Source organism: Leopardus geoffroyi, chromosome C1 (genome assembly GCF_018350155.1).
Source record: "Leopardus geoffroyi isolate Oge1 chromosome C1, O.geoffroyi_Oge1_pat1.0, whole genome shotgun sequence".
NCBI lineage: Eukaryota > Metazoa > Chordata > Mammalia > Carnivora > Felidae > Leopardus > Leopardus geoffroyi.
This window is the reverse complement of record NC_059328.1, coordinates 23,491,964-23,511,579: the sequence shown is the minus strand read 5'-3', so window position 1 is coordinate 23,511,579 and position 19,616 is coordinate 23,491,964. Positions and strand designations below refer to the sequence as shown.

The 19,616-nt window shown below is 40.8% G+C and overlaps 1 protein-coding gene across 24 annotated transcripts in view; it reads left to right on the top strand.

Annotated features, from left to right (window-relative positions):
- The first annotated feature begins 303 nt into the window (after window positions 1-303).
- Window positions 304-19,616, top strand: part of PUM1 (pumilio RNA binding family member 1) — a 135,281-nt gene continuing 115,968 nt past the window's right edge. For 6 of the 24 annotated variants that reach the window (XM_045476428.1, XM_045476426.1, XM_045476421.1 and 3 more), the window contains exons 1-2: window positions 372-556; window positions 5,232-5,605. In XM_045476428.1, coding sequence (XP_045332384.1) covers window positions 460-556; window positions 5,232-5,605 — 471 coding nt within the window. In that variant the 5' untranslated portion in view covers window positions 372-459. Of the gene's footprint in view, window positions 630-5,231; window positions 5,606-19,616 lie in introns of those variants that run through there. The other 18 variants (XM_045476442.1, XM_045476440.1, XM_045476441.1 and 15 more) reach the window with 13 other exon arrangements.

Genomic DNA, 19,616 nt, shown 5'->3' with positions numbered 1-19,616 from the left:
CTGTTCTCGTTTTCCTCTCTATTCTCCAAATGGGGCGATGGAGGCAGGGAGATTAAATAAGGCCACAGAGCCAGGAAGCTACAGCAAAGGGGTTCGAGGCCGGCACCGGTCTAAGCCAGAGCCGGGTCAGCGTCCCTTCACCCCCGCAGGCCGGTGCAACCTGGCGGTGAAGCTGGGAGCGCGCGGGGGCGGGCGGGGCGCCCCGGTCCGGCCTCCGGCGCCCAGCTCCGGGCCGCGCGAGGCCGGGCGTCGCGAGCACCGCGGCCGCTCCCAGGCCGGCGCGGGACCCCGCCTTCTTCCCGCCACGGCGCGCGCGAGTGCCCGGCGCGCGCTCGTCTGGCGGGCGGGCACTCGCGCGCGCAGCGGTTGTGTTGCCTGCGAGTTTCCCAAGTTCACACAGGCCCTGGGTTGGCATGGCAACCAGGCAACCTGTTCCAGAGCCGCCTGCCTTCTCCGCACATGCCGCTGCCACCGCCGGAGCCGGGGCCAGAGCCTATCCCAGGATGCACCGCGCCAGCCCCGTCCCCAGTGGGCCGCCATGTTGTCGGAGTGAAAGGTAAGGGGGAGCGAGAGCGCCGGAGAGAGAAGATCGGGGGGCTGAAATCCATCTTCATCCTACCGCTCCGCCCGTGAGTATCCGCACCCCGCCGGCCCCAAACGCTGCTCCGGACCCCCAGCGAGCGGGTTGTCCCTTTGTATTGGTGTTTGAGAGCGGCTGTAGGGGTGAGAAGGGCTTTGGAAAAGCCGCCCGGGGCCCTGGCTGAGGCTTCTCACTCGCTGTTCCTCGTACATGTTTTGGAGTCAGCAGCAAGGCCCCTATTGTTATCAAAGGAGGGAGGGGGTGGGGAGCGGGGTCGAAGCGAGGAAAATGCCGGGGGTTTAGGCCCGGGCCGTGGGCATAGACGTGCCTGTACCTTTCTCCTGGGCCCTGTTGGAGCCTCCGAAGATTGATGTTGCCATTCGGGTTGCTTTTTTTGATGGGTTTGCGAAGCCGCGAGTCTTCTGTGTGGCCATGAAGTGTAATTCTGGGCCACCCTGGATTTCTTCGACTTCTTGAGCTTCCGTGGCAGCGTCGAAGCAGGAGGAACAATAAATCGCTTTAGAAGCAGCCTTGGCCCCTTGTCTACAGGCGAGACCCACCATGGGGGAACTTTGCGAGCCTTAAATGTGGAGAAGTGGCGATCAGGAAGTTTCAGATCGCTTTTTAGTCTCCTGGGTGCTTGTGGCCTTTTGTCTCCGTGAGAGCTTGGGTTTTGGTGGGTTCTTCCACTTTGAGCCTCCCAGGGTTGGCGAGTGTCTGTCTTAACTCAAAGAGGGGCTCACCCCTCGGTAGTAGGAAAACAGATACGCACTACCAGATAGTTTTAGTGCTCACAAACGCTCTTGGTAAACAGACATCGTTTGTTATCCTTGTCGTACCACTCCCACGTCAAGTGAGGAATAAGCTCCTGGAACTTTTTCCCCCCACTGTAGCACCCCCTCCAACCCCCCCCCCCCGCGCGTACACACACACACACACACACACACACACACACACACACACACACACGAGAGAGAGAGAGAGAGAGAGAGAGAGAGAGAGAGAGACCCGGTGTTAGGGAAGGTTTTAGCCTCCCCATAGCTTGAAGAATTGTTATTCATTGTCTAATTGAGAGAACACTGTTTTTAGTTGTCGATAATCCAATCCGTTCACTTCCTGCTCTTCGTGGGATTAAGGATGAGAGTGGAGAGAGGGTTTTTCGGGGTTGTGTTTTTAAAGTCAGCCGCTTCTGAAACAATAGACATGTAGCTTTCGCGTTTTGTGTGTTTTATGAAAACACAAAAACCCACCAAAACAAGCCTACTCCCGAGATATGTGGCTCCCGGTGCACGTTTAGTAAACAAAATAAACATTTTGACTCGTTGCTAATTTTAACTTCATAAAACACTCGCTGGGGCTGTTGATTGTTTATTTGGACCTTGGGGAAATACTCACTGGATTTTGAACTTTGAATTAGTATTTTGCCTTAGCCACAATTGAATGCATTTTGTCCAAGGCCACATCTTTTTGAAGTTGGGTTTGAAGTTTAGTTTGGGTTTGAAATGAACTGCTTTAAAGTAAATTTATGATCACAGAATTTTTTGTTTTCAGTGTGGCAAAAACAAAAAAACAAAAAAACAAAAAACCAAAAAAACAACAAAACCCACCTTTTATACTACTATTTTAGTTCTTTTTTTTTTTTTTTTTAAAGAAAAGGTGAGCTTTTGAGAGATCAAACCGTATTCCTTTGCTTGAAATAAAATCTATTAGGGATATTAAAAAAAGACACTTCGGTGTGAACAGTTTGAAAACTTTGGAAGAGTATAGAATCAGCACTTCTAGTTGCTTACAGTATTTTTATAATGTGCTATAACTCTAAAAGGCATCAGCAGTTTAAATGTTTTATAATATTTAAGTGACTGATTTCTTAATTTTTGTGCTGTAGTTGCCAAGATATTACACAACTACCCAAGACACATGTTAATTGCTTAGGTATTTGCTCACTTTCAAACTGTCCCTTCTGCCAGGTTTTCTCTTGTTTGAGAAACTGCCTTGCCTCATTAGGTAAAGCAGGAAGTCTTAGGGCATACAGATAGCTTTACAAAAGCCAATTGTTTTGTTTGAACTGTTTTGGAGGAACTCCTCCCCCTCCCCAACCCCTTGTTAGAACTTAGTTGTGTTTCAGAGGTAACCCTTTTTCATATGGAAATTCCTTGTTAGAGATGTATTGTGGCAAATCTTTTATTTCAGTTAAAGATTGCGTTTGCTATTTTAGGAATCCTCTTAGAGACTGGAGCTTCATGGCCTTCACTGATGGTAACGAATTCCTGGGGTCTCAGCATGGTGACTTTAAATTTACCAAAAACTTTTCTATAATTTTATTCTGATTAAAAAAACAACAAACAAACAAACAAAACACATTTGTGAGTCTTAGAGAAAGGATTTCTTCCAATTTCTAGGTGAGGAAACCGGCTCCAAGAGGTTGCTAATTTAGTGGTAAAACTTGAGTTTTGGGACTCCTGGCTTAGTAACTAGAATAGACTATTAGATTGATAGTCCCTTGTAGAAGAAAACTAACATGGCAGTGACTTGGTTAATGAATGGTAACCAGAAACTATTGTGGTGATCGTTTTGAAATATATGTAAATATCCAATTATTATGTTGTACACCTGGAAACTAATACAGTGCTCTGTGTCAGTAATACGTCTATAAAAAAAAGTGCAGTTAATTCATTTGAAAATCAAATGGGAAGGTATTAGCCTGGTTGTCACTTTGCAATAGCCTATGGTAAACACAGCTATGATTTTCTGGTTTTGGTACTTAATCATGAACACGATTCTATTCAAGAAAGCACAAACTGTAGTCTAGAAAGCTAGGCTCCCCACTACCCTGGTAAAGTTCTGATGGATTAGAATTGTTAACTGAAACTAGGCATTTCCAAGTTAAGCTTTGAACAAATTACAAATTCCGTTGTGTCTCTGGCTTCAAAACATGAATTGTGAGAAGCACATGCTTTATCAGGAGGTTTAATTCTATAAAGAAATAACTTAATAGATTTTTCATAAATCTTGTAAACCTGTTTTTGAGACGTTACGGTTGAGCTTGGTAGAGAGAAGGCATGTGCAGCAGTGGGACTATTAAGTTGATAGTCTTGAAATTAGACTCCAGTGACTATAGGCAGGGGTAGTCTAATAGGTTACTGATTACTTTGTAGCAATTTTTTAAGCACCCACAGTTTGACAGATGTTCTCTCTTGTGTACAAATGTAGCTTTTGGTTTTAAGAACCTAAATAGTAATGTTTCATAGTAACATTTCAGAGATTCTTTGTTCCTTCCAGGGAGGAGTTGTTGCAAGTGAGAGATATAGTATCTGTAAGGGGCTGACAAAAGTAAGCTTGAGCACAAAACAATTATTTATTTATTTATAGATTTTATTTTGTTTTATTAAAAAAAAATTTTTAATGTTTATTTTTGGGAGACAGAGAGACAGGGTGGGGGAAGGACAGAGAGGGAGGGAGACACAGAATCTGAAGCAGGGTCCAGGCTCCGAAGCTGTCCGCTCAGAGCTGGATGTGGGGCTCAAACCCACTAAGTGCGAGATCATGACCTGGGCTGAAGTTGGATGCTCAACCGACTGAGCCACCCAGGAGCCCCTATAGATTTTATTTTTTAAATTATCTCCACATCCACTGCTCGAACCCACAACCCTGAGATCAAGAGTTGCATGCTCCACAGACTGAGCCAGCCAGGTGCCCCCAAAACAGACTTAGGTTTGAATCCCTCCTCTGCAACTCACTAGCTGAGTGGCCTTGGGCACATCCCATAACTTTTCTGTCCCTTAGTGTTTTCATTTGTAAAATAGGGCTGATATGATACTCTCTGCATTGTGTTTGCCATTCAGTTATTATTGAGGTATCTGTTTTTTTACAGTGAGATGTTCTATACTAGTAAAGTGTTTGAATTTGGTTTGGTCTCATCCTATTTTTAAGGGAATAATGATGTGATTACAACTGTAAATTATTGGTAAAAAAATTTTGATCCCCCCCCCCCCCCCCCCCCTGCACCATTCAACAGCAGCTAAAATGGTTCAGGCTAAGAACATCCTGTTGCTGTGCTTGGTCAGGGGGTTCTTACTGTTTCTTCAAGGAGCATCCTATGAATATATTAAACATTTTAAAGGGTCTTTTCAAATTTTAGGCAGTCTGAGTCATTGCTAATTATATACTAGGTTTGGATTTTTGTTTGGTTTATTGGCTTTTGTCTGCTCCATTTGTAAAATATTTTGTAGAGCTCTTGTTCATTGAAGAAGTATCTGTCCCAGTTGGCTTATGGTGTAAATAAGGTGGGTAGAGGAGCCATTGATTGGAGTCCAATTCTATATTGTTATGTTTGGTAGCAACGTAGGGCTTCCCTGAAGTTGCCGTATTGAACTCTGATCTCAATACCTTGTCAGATTGCCTGCCACCAACCAACTTACATTTATTTCCACATGTGCACATATCCAGCAACTTATAAATAGAGGTTTCAGTTTGGCAAAATTGTGTGTGTGTTCTAAAACATTTAGCTGCTTGGTAGAAATTGGTTGTAGATGTGGTTTTGCAAAAGACTTGGGGCTCCCATTTTTGTTTTATCAAAGCAAATAAATTATGTACATCAAATTGTGTTTTAAAAAATGCAAATTTTAAACGCTTGTAACCTCTTTGTCCTTAGGTGTTGGTGGAATGAGCGTTGCATGTGTCTTGAAGAGAAAAGCAGTGCTTTGGCAGGACTCTTTCAGCCCCCACCTGAAACATCACCCTCAAGAACCAGCTAATCCCAACATGCCTGTTGTTTTGACATCTGGAACAGGGTCGCAGGCGCAGCCACAACCAGCTGCAAATCAGGCTCTTGCAGCTGGGACACACTCCAGCCCTGTCCCAGGATCCATAGGAGTTGCAGGCCGTTCCCAAGACGACGCTATGGTGGACTACTTCTTTCAGAGGCAGCATGGTGAGCAGCTTGGGGGAGGAGGAAGTGGTGGAGGCGGCTATAATAATAGCAAACATCGATGGCCTACTGGGGATAACATTCATGCAGAACATCAGGTAAAAAAAAGTTCACTATTTCAGCTTTGAAACTCTTTTATAATCTCTGTCCACTCAGGATATCTGCTTTCGGTGAATGTCTTTAAAAGCCTAACTGCTAATTTCATTTGGTCCCAACTTAACAGTCACTTGTTTTAAGGGATGAATGTTGTGATGTTGTCACTGGATCATTTATCATTCTGGTGCTGAAGAGGTAACAACCAGTTCATTTAAGAAAAGACCTCAGATTGTTTTGATGTACACGTTACATTTTCGAGTATGCTTTTTTTTTAAGTTCTTTTTTTAATGTTTATTTTTGAGAGAGAGAGTGCGCACGCGTGTACGAGTGGGGGAGGGGCAGAGAGAGAGGGAGACACAGAATCCGAAGCGGGCTCCAGGCTCTAAGCTGGCAGCACAGAGTCTTGTACGGGGCTTGAATGCACGGACCGTGAGCCTGAGCCTAAGTCAGACGCTTAACTGACTGAGCCACCTAGGTGCCCCTCAGGTACACTTTTTAAACAAATAATATTTTTTCTCCTTTGACATATATTCTTTTTTCTTTTTAAGTTCATTTATTTCTTTTGAGAGAGAGAGCGTGCACAAGCCAGGGAGAGAGAGAGAAGGGGGGAGAGAGAATCCCAAGTAGCCTTCGCACTGTCAGCTCAGAGCTGGGTCTCGAACCCACGAACTGTGAGATTATGACCTGAGCAGAAATCAGGAGTCAGGCGTTTAACCGACTGAATGACCCAGGCGTATTTGGCCTGTTAAAGGATGTGTCCATATTTTCAAAGCCTTTTCTGTTGGGCGTGGGTGACTTTTGTTTTTAACATGTTACAGTTGAAAGTAGGAAGTTGATAACAAATTAGCTGCTCAAGTGAAATTTATTTGAAATGGAACTGGTATATTTAATGTTTTGTGTCAGAGGAGTGGTTGTGGCTTTTATGTTTCAGCCATCTTTGTCCTCTTGTTGTAAGTGCTTGGCTTCATTTGGTGAATTTTAACATGCTTACTTTTAGTAATCCAAAACCACAGCTGGAATCACAGCATTATTTTGCTGAGAAGAGAGTTCAGCTTGATCCAGGTTTCCTAACTTCCTGATAGTGACGAAAGGCTTAGAATGTTTTAATCAGGCTATTTGAAATAGGATATAGGTTGAATTTGCAGAGGTTCATTTTATATTGCCAGTGTCTTGAGTACTGACTAGCAAAAGGAACTTTCAGCCTTTCGCTAGGTCCCTGCTGCTTCTGTTCTGCCTTAGAAGTAAATCAGGCACAAGCACACTTGCAAACCTGAATTCTCATTGTGCTTTGCCTGACCCTTCAAAAAAGGCAGCCCATGTGCCATGGTTCTTTATCATACTAGAAATGAAGAGGTGGGATTTATCTTCTTCTTCCCGAGATTTATCGAGCATGGTGATGATACGTCTCTGGTTTATTGGAACTGTCGTATATATCAGTGCTGCTTCAAAAGCACATACTATGTGTAAGTGAGGGACACTAAGAAGTCAGACACGTGGGAGCTTCTTGTGTACTTGGGACACTTTTTGTCTTTAAGGCAGTGTATTTGCTATTTGCTTGGAGTCTTGTGGGTGGGAATCAGATTTTACTCATCTCACTATCCTATTCCCTAGAATTCGGCGTATAATAAAGCTTCAGAGGAAATTTACTGATTGCGTGAGTCCTTAATTCTTTGGCTTTAAAATAAAATAGGAGTGGGGAGCCTGGGTGGCTCAGTTGGTTAAGCGTCTGACTTTGGCTCAGGTCATGATCTCGTGGTTCATGGGTTCGAGCCCCGTATTGGGCTCTCTGCTGTCGGCGTAGAGCCTGCCTCGGATCCTCTGCCCTCCTCTCTTTCTACTCCTCCCCTGCTCGTTCTTTCTCTCAAATAAATAAATAAATAAATTTTGAAATAAAATTGGAGAAAAAAGACATTGTCACAAAGAGAAGGGCTTTGAATGCCAATGCTAAGGTTTAGTTCAGTAGGCTGCAGGGTTTTTGAGTGTGTATGTATGGAGTGGTGTTTGGGAAGATTGAGTTGGCAGTGAGAGTTGGGAGTGGGTAAGGGTTGAGACTAACTGGACAGCTACTCTCACAGCCCTGGTGTGAGCAATGGTCAAGAACGTATGGGACTGAGAAATACAGAGTTTGGTGACTGAATTAGAAATCTTAGGTCTGTGGGAAAATGAAGTAATAGAGGAAAAGGAACAGAGACAGTATCTGGTTTGGGGACAAGATAATTAAATTTGGTAATACACCTGTTGAGTTTGAGATGTAGGCAGCTGTACATGTGGGGAGACCAAAGTAGGAGGTGTTTGGTTTGGATGGTATCTGTGTAGGGGGCAAAAGTGAAAGGACTGTAATCTTTGCTTTATTTGGCTAAACACTGTTTAGAAATCATAAACGTTGGTTTTAAAAATATTATAGATCTTATGTTGGCTTTCCTAATGATAGTCCATTGGGTAAAAGCTTAAAGGAGAATCAAGGTGCTTGCCTGTCTTGTGTAGTTGGGAAAATCAAACTCTGGGTTAGTTTTTGGCAAAACTCTAAGATCTAAAAATCTGGCTGTGCTGTGCAAGTCAGCAAGTGTTTATTGAAGGCTTAGTCTGGGCTGTGTCTTATGCTAGGCCTTATCATAAGGAATCATATCTGATTGAGCAGTTTTATCCAGGTCGTTTAGCAAACTAGAGTTAACATTGAACGGCAAAACCTGTTCCATACCCTGGGGACCTAAACCAGTGAACCAGCTTGGAATTGGCACTCGTCACAACACAATTCTGTTGGGCCAGACGCATGATATAGTGAACAGCGTTGGAGAAACTCAGGGTAGTTGCTGTGTTGTGGCTGTGGGCCGCACACAGATTACCTCTTCTGCAGTCATCATAGTGTGTTGTAATTTACTAGTTTTGGTGTTGATCTCATCTGTTGGTCTGAACTATGCCAGGGCAAAGACTGTTGTGTTTTTCATGCTGCTTTGCCTGGCGGTGTCTGTAATTTTTGTGTTGATGGTTATGAGGACGAGAAGTTCTTCAGATTTGTACTCGGGTAAAACAGTAGATCTTAGAGCGCAGCTATCCTGCTGGGAAACACCGGGTAACAGGTGAGGCAGAGTGCAGGGTAATTGAAGAGCGGAGGGGCTTATCTTTAGGTGGAGAATCACTGCCGTCATCAACCAGTGTTACTGATTGGAGGAATAAAAAGGTGTTTGATCTGTTAGGTGGGAACCACTGATGGTGATAGAAACGTTTACTGAGCATTTACATTATAGGCCCTGGACCATATATTATTTCCTGTAGTTACTCCTCAGGACAGTCCCATGGGGGAGGTAGTATTCTTTCTGAGAGATGAGAAACTGAAATTTAGTTACCAGGTAAACTCCGATTTTGAAATCAGGTCTTTGTTATTCCAGTTCCCATGCTCAGTCTGTATTTCTGCCTCTCCCAGGGAAGAGTTCCAGCCTTAAAAACTAGACCAAACCAAACAAAGTGATTGCAACAAAGTAGCACATTCTGAGGTCAGAGAATTAAAAGCTGTGATTTTGCTTGAATTTTAGAGATGATAAACTTGATAATGAGAGGAGTACAAATAATGTTGACATTTCTCCTAGAATTTCAAGAGTCCTTTTTTTTCCACAGGAACGGTAGTGCTAAAGTCTATTTTTTTTTCAGATTTGTTTTTATTACATGTGTATTCTAAGTAGTAATTGTGGGAAACTTACCTATATTGAGACAGAATGACTTGCCAGCACATTCTGCCATAACCCTGGGCTATTATTACTGTTTGGTGGGCCTGTTTCATTAGCCTTTTTTTTTTAAAGGCCTTTTGGCAAAATGGAACAACATTTAAGATCAGATTGGCAGAATGCTTTTATCAAAGTGAGTTGGTGAAGTAAAAGAATATCACAGGCTATGATGCCAGTCAGTAGTGTTGGAGGGAAGGAAACTATTGTGCCAGGTACTTTACGGCCATTTCTCTCATTATTACTTGCATTTATGAACAATCAGGTTTTTTCACTTAAAAAAAACCTTTCTCTTCCCTTTTGAAGTTAGGATTTTCTTGCCTGATGTAGAAATTCTCATAGTGTCTGAGTTTTCCCTTTTTTTTTTTTTAATTTTTTTTTTTTTAACGTTTATTTTTGAGACAGAGAGACAGAGCATGAATGGGGGAGGGTCAGAGAGAGAGGGAGACACAGAATCTGAAACAGGCTCCAGGCTCTGAGCCATCAGCCCAGAGCCTGACGCGGGGCTCGAACTCACGGTCCGTGAGATCGTGACCTGAGCTGAAGTCGGACGCTCAACCGACTGAGCCACCCAGGCGCCCCTGAGTTTTCCTTTCTTTTAATGATGAGCTCTGTAAGCTGTGCCTAAATATGTATGTGACTTTTTTTTAATATGCAAGTTTTATTTTCTAAGTATAAACCTTAACAGAATCAGCATTGAGGTTCTTTAAAGGCTTAAACAACAGCTTGAGAACATGTGTTGAGGTAATATGCACTACTTAAAATTTTTTTTAATGTTTATTTATTTTTGAGAGAGAGAGGCAGTGTGAGTGGGGGAGAGGCAGAGAGAGAGAGAGAGAGAGAGAGAGAGAGAGAGAGAGAGACAGAATGTGAAGAGGCTCCAGGCACTGAGCTGTCAGCACAGAGCCTGATGTGGGGCTCGAATTCACCAACTGTGAGATCATGACCTGAGCTGAAGTCGGACGCTTAACTGACTGAGCCATCCAGGCGCCCCTATGCACTACTTTAAAAATCTTGAAAACTTTATTTAAAATGTAAAGTAATTGAATTTTAAATATTTTAAAATTTGCTTAAAATAAAATAATTTAAATTTAAAAATTAAAATGTTTAAATTAAATCTTTGAATAAATATTTAAAATTAGGTGAAACTTAGACACCATAAAAATACTTTTGAGGTGAGGAATGTGTTTAGATTTGTGTGTTTATTTTAAAAAGTTGTAGTGTGCAAACTATGGTTGGTCTTTTTGTATTTGTCTTTCTTTCTACCTTAAGAATACAAACATATTGTCATTTATTTTAGTACTTAAAATTACTATATTTGGCATAGTTAGAAACTTCAGACCCCCTTCTCCCCCATTTATGGGTCAAATTGAGGTCGTTGGAGGAGAGTGAGGTTAAGAAATCTCATGAATTTTGTTTTTTGGCCTGTTAAACTTAACCACAGCAAACAAGACAATGGATGTGGATCAAGGTATTATAAAATACTAGAAAGCACATTTTTCTATGTGAGTAAATAATATTTTTAAAAAACGTAGCCTACAAAAAATTTGTGTTTTTTAACAGTGATTTTTATAACCGAAGAACTTTTATTTTGAATAGTATTAAAAGTTTCATCATGTAAAACCCAAGGTCAAGTCTTTGACTTGTGATTGTTTTATTCTCTTATTGTGAAATCTGTTTTCTCTGTAAACTGCTGTGAGATAAAGTGGGTGATGAAATAGCAAAAAAATTTTAGGGTTGACCAATTGAACTGTGTGGCCTCTGAACTGGATTTTAAGGAACAGAGGTGGGGAGTTCTACTTTGGGTGAAAAGAAATTGAGAGGATGGGGCACCTGGGTGGCTCAGTCAGTTAAGCCTCCTACTTTGGCTCAGGTCATGATCTCATAGTTCGTGAGTTCAAGCCCTGTGTCGGGCTCTGTGCTGACAGCTCAGAGCCTGGAGCCTGCTTCAGATTCTGTGTCTCTGTCTCTCTGTGCCCCTCCCCTGCTTGCATTCTGTATCTCTCTCTCTCTCTCTCTCTCTCTCTCTTTTTCTCAAAAATAAATAAACTTACAAGATTTTAAGAAATTTAGAGGACAACTCAACAGATCCTTTTCACTTTTGCTAGTAGTCTTTTGGCACTAGGATATATCAGTATCCACCATAGACTGACAGTTAGTCGGTGGGAGATAATTCTAGATAGCCTGGCAGAATTCAGTGGGTGAACCTTCTCTTTGACTCTGTATCTCTGTTTTCTTTCACTTGGTGTTGTCATCTTCTGTTGGTATCTTGACACTTACCCTTGATATGTCTGTCCATAGTCTCCAGTGTCTGTTAGTTAATCCTTACATTTGTAATAAACAATATTGTGTTAAACTAGGAGGGATGTCAAGTATTCCTCATACTGAGAATCTCCTCGTTCCCTGGAGATCTTTTTCTAGTGTCCCTGCCAAATGATTGTGCTAGATTATGAGCCTCTTGTCTTTTTGGGTAGATTGCTTAGATGTTTCAGCATTTGGGCCATTGCCATTGAACAGCATCCCCTAAAGCTGAGTAGTCTGTGCTTTCATATCTTGAAGCCTTTTTCATTATATTTGGAGTTCACAAAGACTCAACGTGTTATGTACACAGTCAAAGGATCCCTTTCTTTGACTAGAACTATTTTCCATTTTTAAGAATTGGGTTCCAGTGTAAAACAAAACAAAACAAAACAGCATTCAGTCAGTTGCTCTTTACTAATACTGTGTGTGGTACTTGATTGTATGTGCCCCCTAGATGGCAACTTGCAGAAGTTTGTGACACATCTTTACTTTGTTTTGTTTCAGAAGATGTTTGGAGTGGAATTAGGGGAAAAAAAATACATAAGATAGGTGGTAATGCCATGTAACCGTGGGGAAACTAAGGGTATGTCAGCAAAATGAAGGGGGTAATTTTAGAATTTATAAATATGTACCAGACTGGTGAGTTACAGAATTTGCTCTGGGTGTCCTTGTGGCCAAAGAAAAGAGGGAAATGTGGCAAATTATGAGACTCTTCGTAAGAGAAAACCACAGCAGTTATTCAGGAAGAGATTTCAGTTTCAGATGTGTTTGAAGTGTTTTGTAAAGTAATGTGGTGATACTGGTTTTCAGTGCACTTTTCTGTTGCTGCACAAGAGTGACACATCTTTTGTGTGTGTGTCCATTTTCTCTGAGGCAACGGCATTTACTGAATCCTTTCTATAGGTTGAGCCTGATTACAGAGTTATGCTTTTGGGTACTGTGGAAAAAATACTTAAAAAAAAGTTCTAGCACTTGCTTAGAATCTATCCGTTCTAGGGAATGGCTTAATGTTCATAGAGGAACATAGGCCTGCCAATTAATACACTTCCAAGAGCGTAGTTAGTGCTGAGAATAGGGTAAGTAACTTTTTTGTTTTTTGGTTGAGGAATTTCTGGCCCTCTTTGCTTTGTCTTTTACATTCAGTTTCTTCGTCTTTGGAATATGGTAAGGAGCCATGGTGAGAGTGTGGCTTTGGCTCAGTGGACTGCTCTGGCAGTTTGCGCCCTGCCTGTTACTGTTTTGAGAAGTGATGGTCAGTGATTGGCATTAGATTGGGTGAGTTTACTGTTTGGAAATTGGACTGAAGACCTTGGGCCTGAAGGGTGTACCTGGCATTGGTGATAAAGTCTGCAGTTGAAGAGTTACTGGACCTGTTGCAGAGGAACGCTCTTCGATGTCTTTTCCATGTCATATTTTTGGAGAACTGTGGATTTTAAAGTGCCTTAGTAATGGTTTCAGAAGACTTGGTCTATTTAATGCCCTCAGTACATGCTCTTTTATGGTTAAAGTACCCTTCTTAGTGTTTTTATGAATCTCATCGGGAAAATTCTTAGGTTTGTGGAAATTGAGGGCCCTAAAGATTTTTTTTATAACTGCTTTATTGATACATAATTCATCCATTTACAGTGTACAATTCATTGGTTTTTAATGTATTCACAGAGTTGTCCAGCCATTATCACAGTTTTAGAACATTTTCAGCACCCCAAAAAACTATACCCAGTAACTTTCACTTCCAGTCCTTAGCAGCCGCCAGTCTACTTTCTGTGTCTGTGGATTTGTTGGTTCTGAACAGTTCATATAAATGGAGTCCTACAATATGTAGTCCTTTGTGACTGGCTTCTTTCACTTACCATCATGATTGATTTATTATTTATTATTAACATTTTTTTCTAATGTTTATTTTTGAGAGTGAGAGAGAGCGACAGAGCGCAAGCGGGGGAGGGGCAGAGGGAGAGGGAGACACAGAATCCAAAGCAGGCTCCATGCTCCGAGCTGTCGGCACAGAGCCCAGTATGGGCTCTCACAAACTGTGAGATCGTACCCTGAGCTGAAGTCAGCCGCTTAATCAACTGAGCCACCCAGGTGCCCCTAGCGTCATGTTTAAAAAAAAATTTTTTTTTTAACGTTTACTTATTTTTGAGACAGAGAGAGACAGAGCACGAACGGGGGAGGGGCAGAGAGAGGGAGACACAGAATCGGAAGCAGGCTCCAGGCTCCGAGCCATCAGCCCAGGGCCCGATGCGGGGCTCGAACTCACGGACCGCGAGATCGTGACCTGAGCTGAAGTCAGACCCTTAACCGACTGAATCACCCAGGCGCCCCCCTAGCGTCATGTTTTAAAGGTCCTTCCATGTTACAGCATGTATCAGGACCTCATTTCTTTTTATTGCTTAATAATAATGCATTATATAGGGATACACACCACATTTTATTCATTTGTCGATTGATGGACAAATTTTTGTATACAAGTTTTTGTCTGGATGTATGCTTTCATTCCTTTTGGGTACCTAAAGATTTATTAAACATTTCTTTTAATGTTTAATTTTGAGAGAAAGAGAGCGCGCGCCCACGCGTGTGAGCCGGGGAGGGGCAGAGAGAGAGGGAGACACAGAATCTGAAGCTGGCTCCAGGGTCTGAGCTGTCATCATGGAGCCTGACATGGGGCTCGAACTCACAAACTGTGAGATCATGACTTGAGCCCAAGTTGGAGGCTCAACCGACTGAGCCACCCAGGCGCCCCTGGGTACCTAAAGATTTTTAAAAGGGCATAAGTTTCATATGTACAGATACAGAAATAATGGGAATTTTTTTCACTGATGCCAGTACTTTTATTTAATTTAATTTAAACATTTTCATTTATTGATTTATTTTTAAGGTGGTTTTAACCTTTAAAAAAAAATTTTTTTTTTTAAGTTCATTTATTTTGTGTGTGTGTGAGAGAGAGAGTGTAGGTGCAGGGGAGAGGCAGAGAGAGAGAGAGAGAGAGAGAGAGAGAGAGAGAGAGAGAGAGAATCCCAAGCAGGCTCCAAGCTGTCAGCATAGAGCCTCATGGGAGGCTCAATCCCACAATCCATGAAATTATGACCTGAGCTAAAATCAAGAGTTGGACGTTTAACTGACTGAGCCAGCCAGGTGCCCCAAGGTAGTTTTACCTCTTAAAACAATGTTATTTATTTATTTAGAGCATGTGCATGCACAGCTGGGCAGGGGCAGAGAGAGAGGGAGACAGAGGATTCCAAGCAGGCTCTGTGCTGTCACCGCCATAGTCTGATGCGGGGCTTGAAGCCATGAACCATAAGACCACAACCTGAGCCGAAGTCAGATGCTTAACCAACTGAGCCACCCAGGCGCACCCGTGGTTTTACCTTTTTAGTGACTGGTTCAAACCCAGGATCTGAATCACAAATTCCAGATGTCTGGTGGCACTTTTCTGTAGGCCTGTTTTTTTGTTTTTTGTTTTTTTTAATGTAAGCTCTAGGCCCAGTAAGAGTCAAGAATCGCATGCTTTACCAATTGAGCCAGCCAGACACCCCTGTATTTTTTTTTTTTTATAACTTTTAAATTTTAATTTTTTATGGAAGTATAGTTGACATACTAGTTTCAGGTATATAACATAGTGAGTTGACATAAACATGAAATGATCACCACGATAAGTCTAGTTACCATTTGTCATACAAACTTATTACACTATTATTGACTGTTCTGTATATGACCCTTTACTGTGCCATGACTTACTTGTCTCATAACTGGAAATTTATACCTCTTAATCCCCTTCACTTCTTTGCCTATCCTCTACCCCATCCCCCCACCACCTTGTTCTCTGTATTTATGAGTCTGTTTCTGCTTTGTTTTGTTGGTTCACTTGTTTTGTTCTTTAGATTCCACCTATAAGTGAAATTGTACTGTATTTGTCTTTTCCTGTACCATTTACTTCATTTAGCAGAATACTCTCTGGGACCACCCATGTTGTCACAGATGGAAAGGTTTCACTTTTTCATTTGTGGCTAAGTAATGTTCCATTGTAAATATATGCACAACATCTTTATTAATACCTGCATCTATCAGTGAACACTTAGGTTGCTTCCATAGCTTGGCTATTGTAAATAATGCTGTAGTGAACATATGGGTGCATATATCTTTTCGAAATAGTGTTTTATTTTCTTTGGATAGATACCCACAAGTGGAATTGTTGGATTGTATGGAATTCCTAGTTTTAATTTTTTTGAGGAACCTCCATACTGTTTTCCATAGTGGCTGTACCACTTTACATTCCCACCAACTATGCACAAGGATTCCCTTTTCTTCACAACCTCAGCAACACTTGTTACTTGTTTTTTATTTTTTTTTTAATTTTTAAAGTATTTATTTATTTAAAGTTGATGCACTTGAGAGAGAGAGAGGGAGAGGAAGGGAGGGGCAGAGAGAATTCTAAGCAGGCTTCTGCTGTTGGTGCAGAGCCTGATGCGGGGCTCGATTTTATGAACTGTGAGATCATGGCCTGAGCTGAAATCAAGAGTCAGATGCTTAACTGACTGTGCCACTTATGCACCCCACTTCTTGTCTTTTTGATACTGGCCATTCTGACAGGTGCGAGGGAGTATCTCACTGTGGCTTGATTTACATTTCTGTGATGATTAATAATGTTGAGCATCTTCTCATGTGTTAGTTGGCCACCTGTTTGTCTTTTGGAAAAATGTCTATCCAGGTCCTCTGCATTTTTAAATGAGATCATTTGTCTTTTTGGTGGTGAGTTGTACGAGGTCTTCATATATTTTTGGATGTTAACTTCTTATTAGTTATATCATTTGCAAATACTACCTCCCATTCAGTAGGTTGCCTTTTCATTTTGTTGATGGTTTCCTTTACTATGAAAGCGTTGTTTTAGTTGAATGTAGTCCTGATTGTTTATTTTTGTGTGTTTTTTTTTTTTTTCTTTTTGCCTTTGCCTGAGGAGATAGATCCAAAAATACATGCTGAGACTCATGTCTGAGAGTTTACTGTGCCTTTGTTTTCTTTTAGGAGTTTTATGGTTTCAGGTTTTACATTTAGGTCTGTAATCCATTTGAGTTTTTTGTTCTGTATGGTGTAAGAAAGTGGTCCAGTTTCATATTTTCGCCTATAGTTGTCCAGTTTTTTCAACATGATTTATCAAAGAGACTATCTTTTCCCCATTGTATATTCTTCCTTTGTTATAGAGTAATTGACCATGTATGTGTGGATTCATTTCTGGGCTCTCTAGTCTCCATTGATCTGTGTCTTTTTGTACCAGTGTCATACTGTTTTGATTACTATAGCTTTGCAGTATAGTTTGAAATCTGGGAGCATACCTCCAGCTGCTTTGTGCTTTCTCAAGATTGCTTTGGCTATTTGGTGATGGTGGTTTTTTTGTTTGTTTGTTGGTTGGTTGGTTCTGTACACATTTTAGGATTAATTTAGTTTTGTGAAAAATGTTCTTGATGTTTTGATAGGGATTGCATTGAATCTGTAGGTTGTTTTGGGTATGTAGACATTTTAAACAATATTCTTCCATTCTGTGAGCATGGTATACTTTTCTATTTGTGTCATCTTCAATTTTTTTTTTATCAGGTCTTACAGTGTTCAGAGTACAGCTCTTTTACCTCCTTGGTTAAGTTTATTTCTAGGTGTTTTATGATTTTTGATGCAATTGTAAATGAAATTAAAAAAAAATATTTGAGAGGGAGTGTGAGCATGAGTGGGAAAGGGGCAGAGAGAAAGGGAGAGAGAGAATGCCAAGCAGGCTCAGATCATGAACTGAGCCAAAATCAAGAGTCAGATGCCTGACTGAGCCGCCCAGGCTTCCTGAGCTTGTTTTCTTAATTTCTGTTTGTCATAGTTCCTTGCTAGTGAATAGAAATGCAACAGATTTCTGTATGTTAATTTTGTATCCTGCAACTTTACTGAATTCATTTATTTTAATAGTTTTTTGGTGGATTCTTTAGGGTCTTTTCTGTAATAGTATCATGTCATCTGCAAGTAGTGACAGTTTATTTCTTTCTTAGCAATTTGGATGTCTTTTATTTCTTTTTCTTACCTCCTGTGGCTAGGGCTTCCAGTTCTGTGTTGAATAAAAGTGGCGAGAATGGGTATCTTTGTCTTGTTCCTGATCACAGCGGAAAAGCTTTCAGCTTTTCACCCTCAAGTATGATATGATGTTAGCTGTGGGTTTGTCATAAATGACCTTTATCACATTGAAGTATGTTTCCTCTATACCCGTTTTGTTGAGACATTTTGTCATACGTGTGCCAGTGCTTTTTAGAAATAAGCTTGGGAGGGTTAGTTTATTTACAACTTTACACCATAGATTTGGAATTTTTCTTTTTTTTTTTTAATTTTATTTTTTTAAATTTACATCCAAATTAGTTAGCATATAGTGCAACAGTGATTTCAGGAGTAGATTCCTTAATGCCCCTTACCCATTTAGCCCATCTCCCCTCCCACAACCCCTCCAGTAACCCTCTGTTTGTTCTCCATATTTAAGAGTCTCTTATGTTTTGTCCCCCTTCCTGTTTTTGTATTATTTTTGTTTCCCTTCCCGTATGTTCATCTGTTTTGTCTCTTAAAGTCCTCATATGAGTGAAGTCATATGATATTTTGTCTTTCTCTGACTAATTTCATTTAGCTGAATTTGGAATTTTTCTAAGCAATAAGTTTTACTGAAACTGATAGTACCTTTCTTCTCTATGAAGTGTTTTCAGGTTAACAGCATAAATAAATTTGTTTACAACCCTGGGAAGAGGTATACTTAAATTATAGAGAACAGGTGTTTTCAGGTAACTGTATTATTTAGATGTCAAGAATATACAATCAGTTGATCCACTAATGAAATATCATTTTTCTCTGTTAAAGGAAGTTCCCTAAGGACTTTAACAAGGGAACAGTTCATTAACCTAATTCTAGATATTGTATGTATTTAAAAGCACCATACCTGCTGTTAATTAAAAAATGTTCTTTAATTTGCTAAGAATTTATTGATTCAAATTGTTCTTTTTTCCCCAGTTGGCCAAATTAAGGAGATCCTACTTGTATGTGTCAGAAGCCCAGTAAAATGCAAACCAATGAAATTAATATATTGTTCTTTCTATGAAGAAACTTAGTTTCATGAACTGAGGAAGAAATTATAAACAAATTTTTTTCCAGATGAGAATTTCAGTGAGTGTCTACTCAAATGAGTGCTAAAGCTGGGGCTGTGGCGTGTTTGGGTAACACAAATCAGATGAGACTCGTGTATGTGTGTGTGTGTGTGTGTGTGTGTGTGTGTGTGTATTTCATTTTATTAAAAAAATTTAAAAAAATGTTTGTTTTTGAGAGACACAGAGAGATAGAGCTCAAGCAGGGAAGGGCAGAGAGAGAGAGGGAGACACAGAATCTGAAGCAGGTTCCAGGCTCCGATCTGTCAGCACAGAGCCTGACGCACAAAGTGTGATATCATGATCTGAGCCGAAGTTGGACAGTCAACCAACTGAGCCACCGAGGCGCCCCATTTTATTTTTTGAGTAATCTCTAAATGCAACTTGAACTCACGACCCCAAGATCAAGAGTTGCATGTTCTACTGATGGAGCCAGCCAGGCACCCCAGATTAATTTTCTATTGAATACAGTTCCTTCAGTTGTTAATTTATTATCCAGAAAATGGACTTAAAGCTCTTTGTATCCCTGAAGAGTGGTGCACATGGAAAAGGACTGGGAGGAAATACAGCAAATTATTGCTTTTATTTGGGTGGGTGAGGAGATTATGGGTAATTCGATTTCATCTTGTGTTTTGTAGTTTCCAAATTTCAAACCCTGAAATTTTCATAGGTTTAAACCACCTGGCTGGCTTAGTCTATGGAGCATGTGACTCTTGATCTTGGGGTCATGGGTTCAAGCCCCACATTGAACGTAGAGCTTACTTACTTACAAATAAATAAATCAAATTGTTAAAAAAAATTCAAAGAAAAATACATATGTAAAAAAAGAGCTTAATTTATTGTACTGA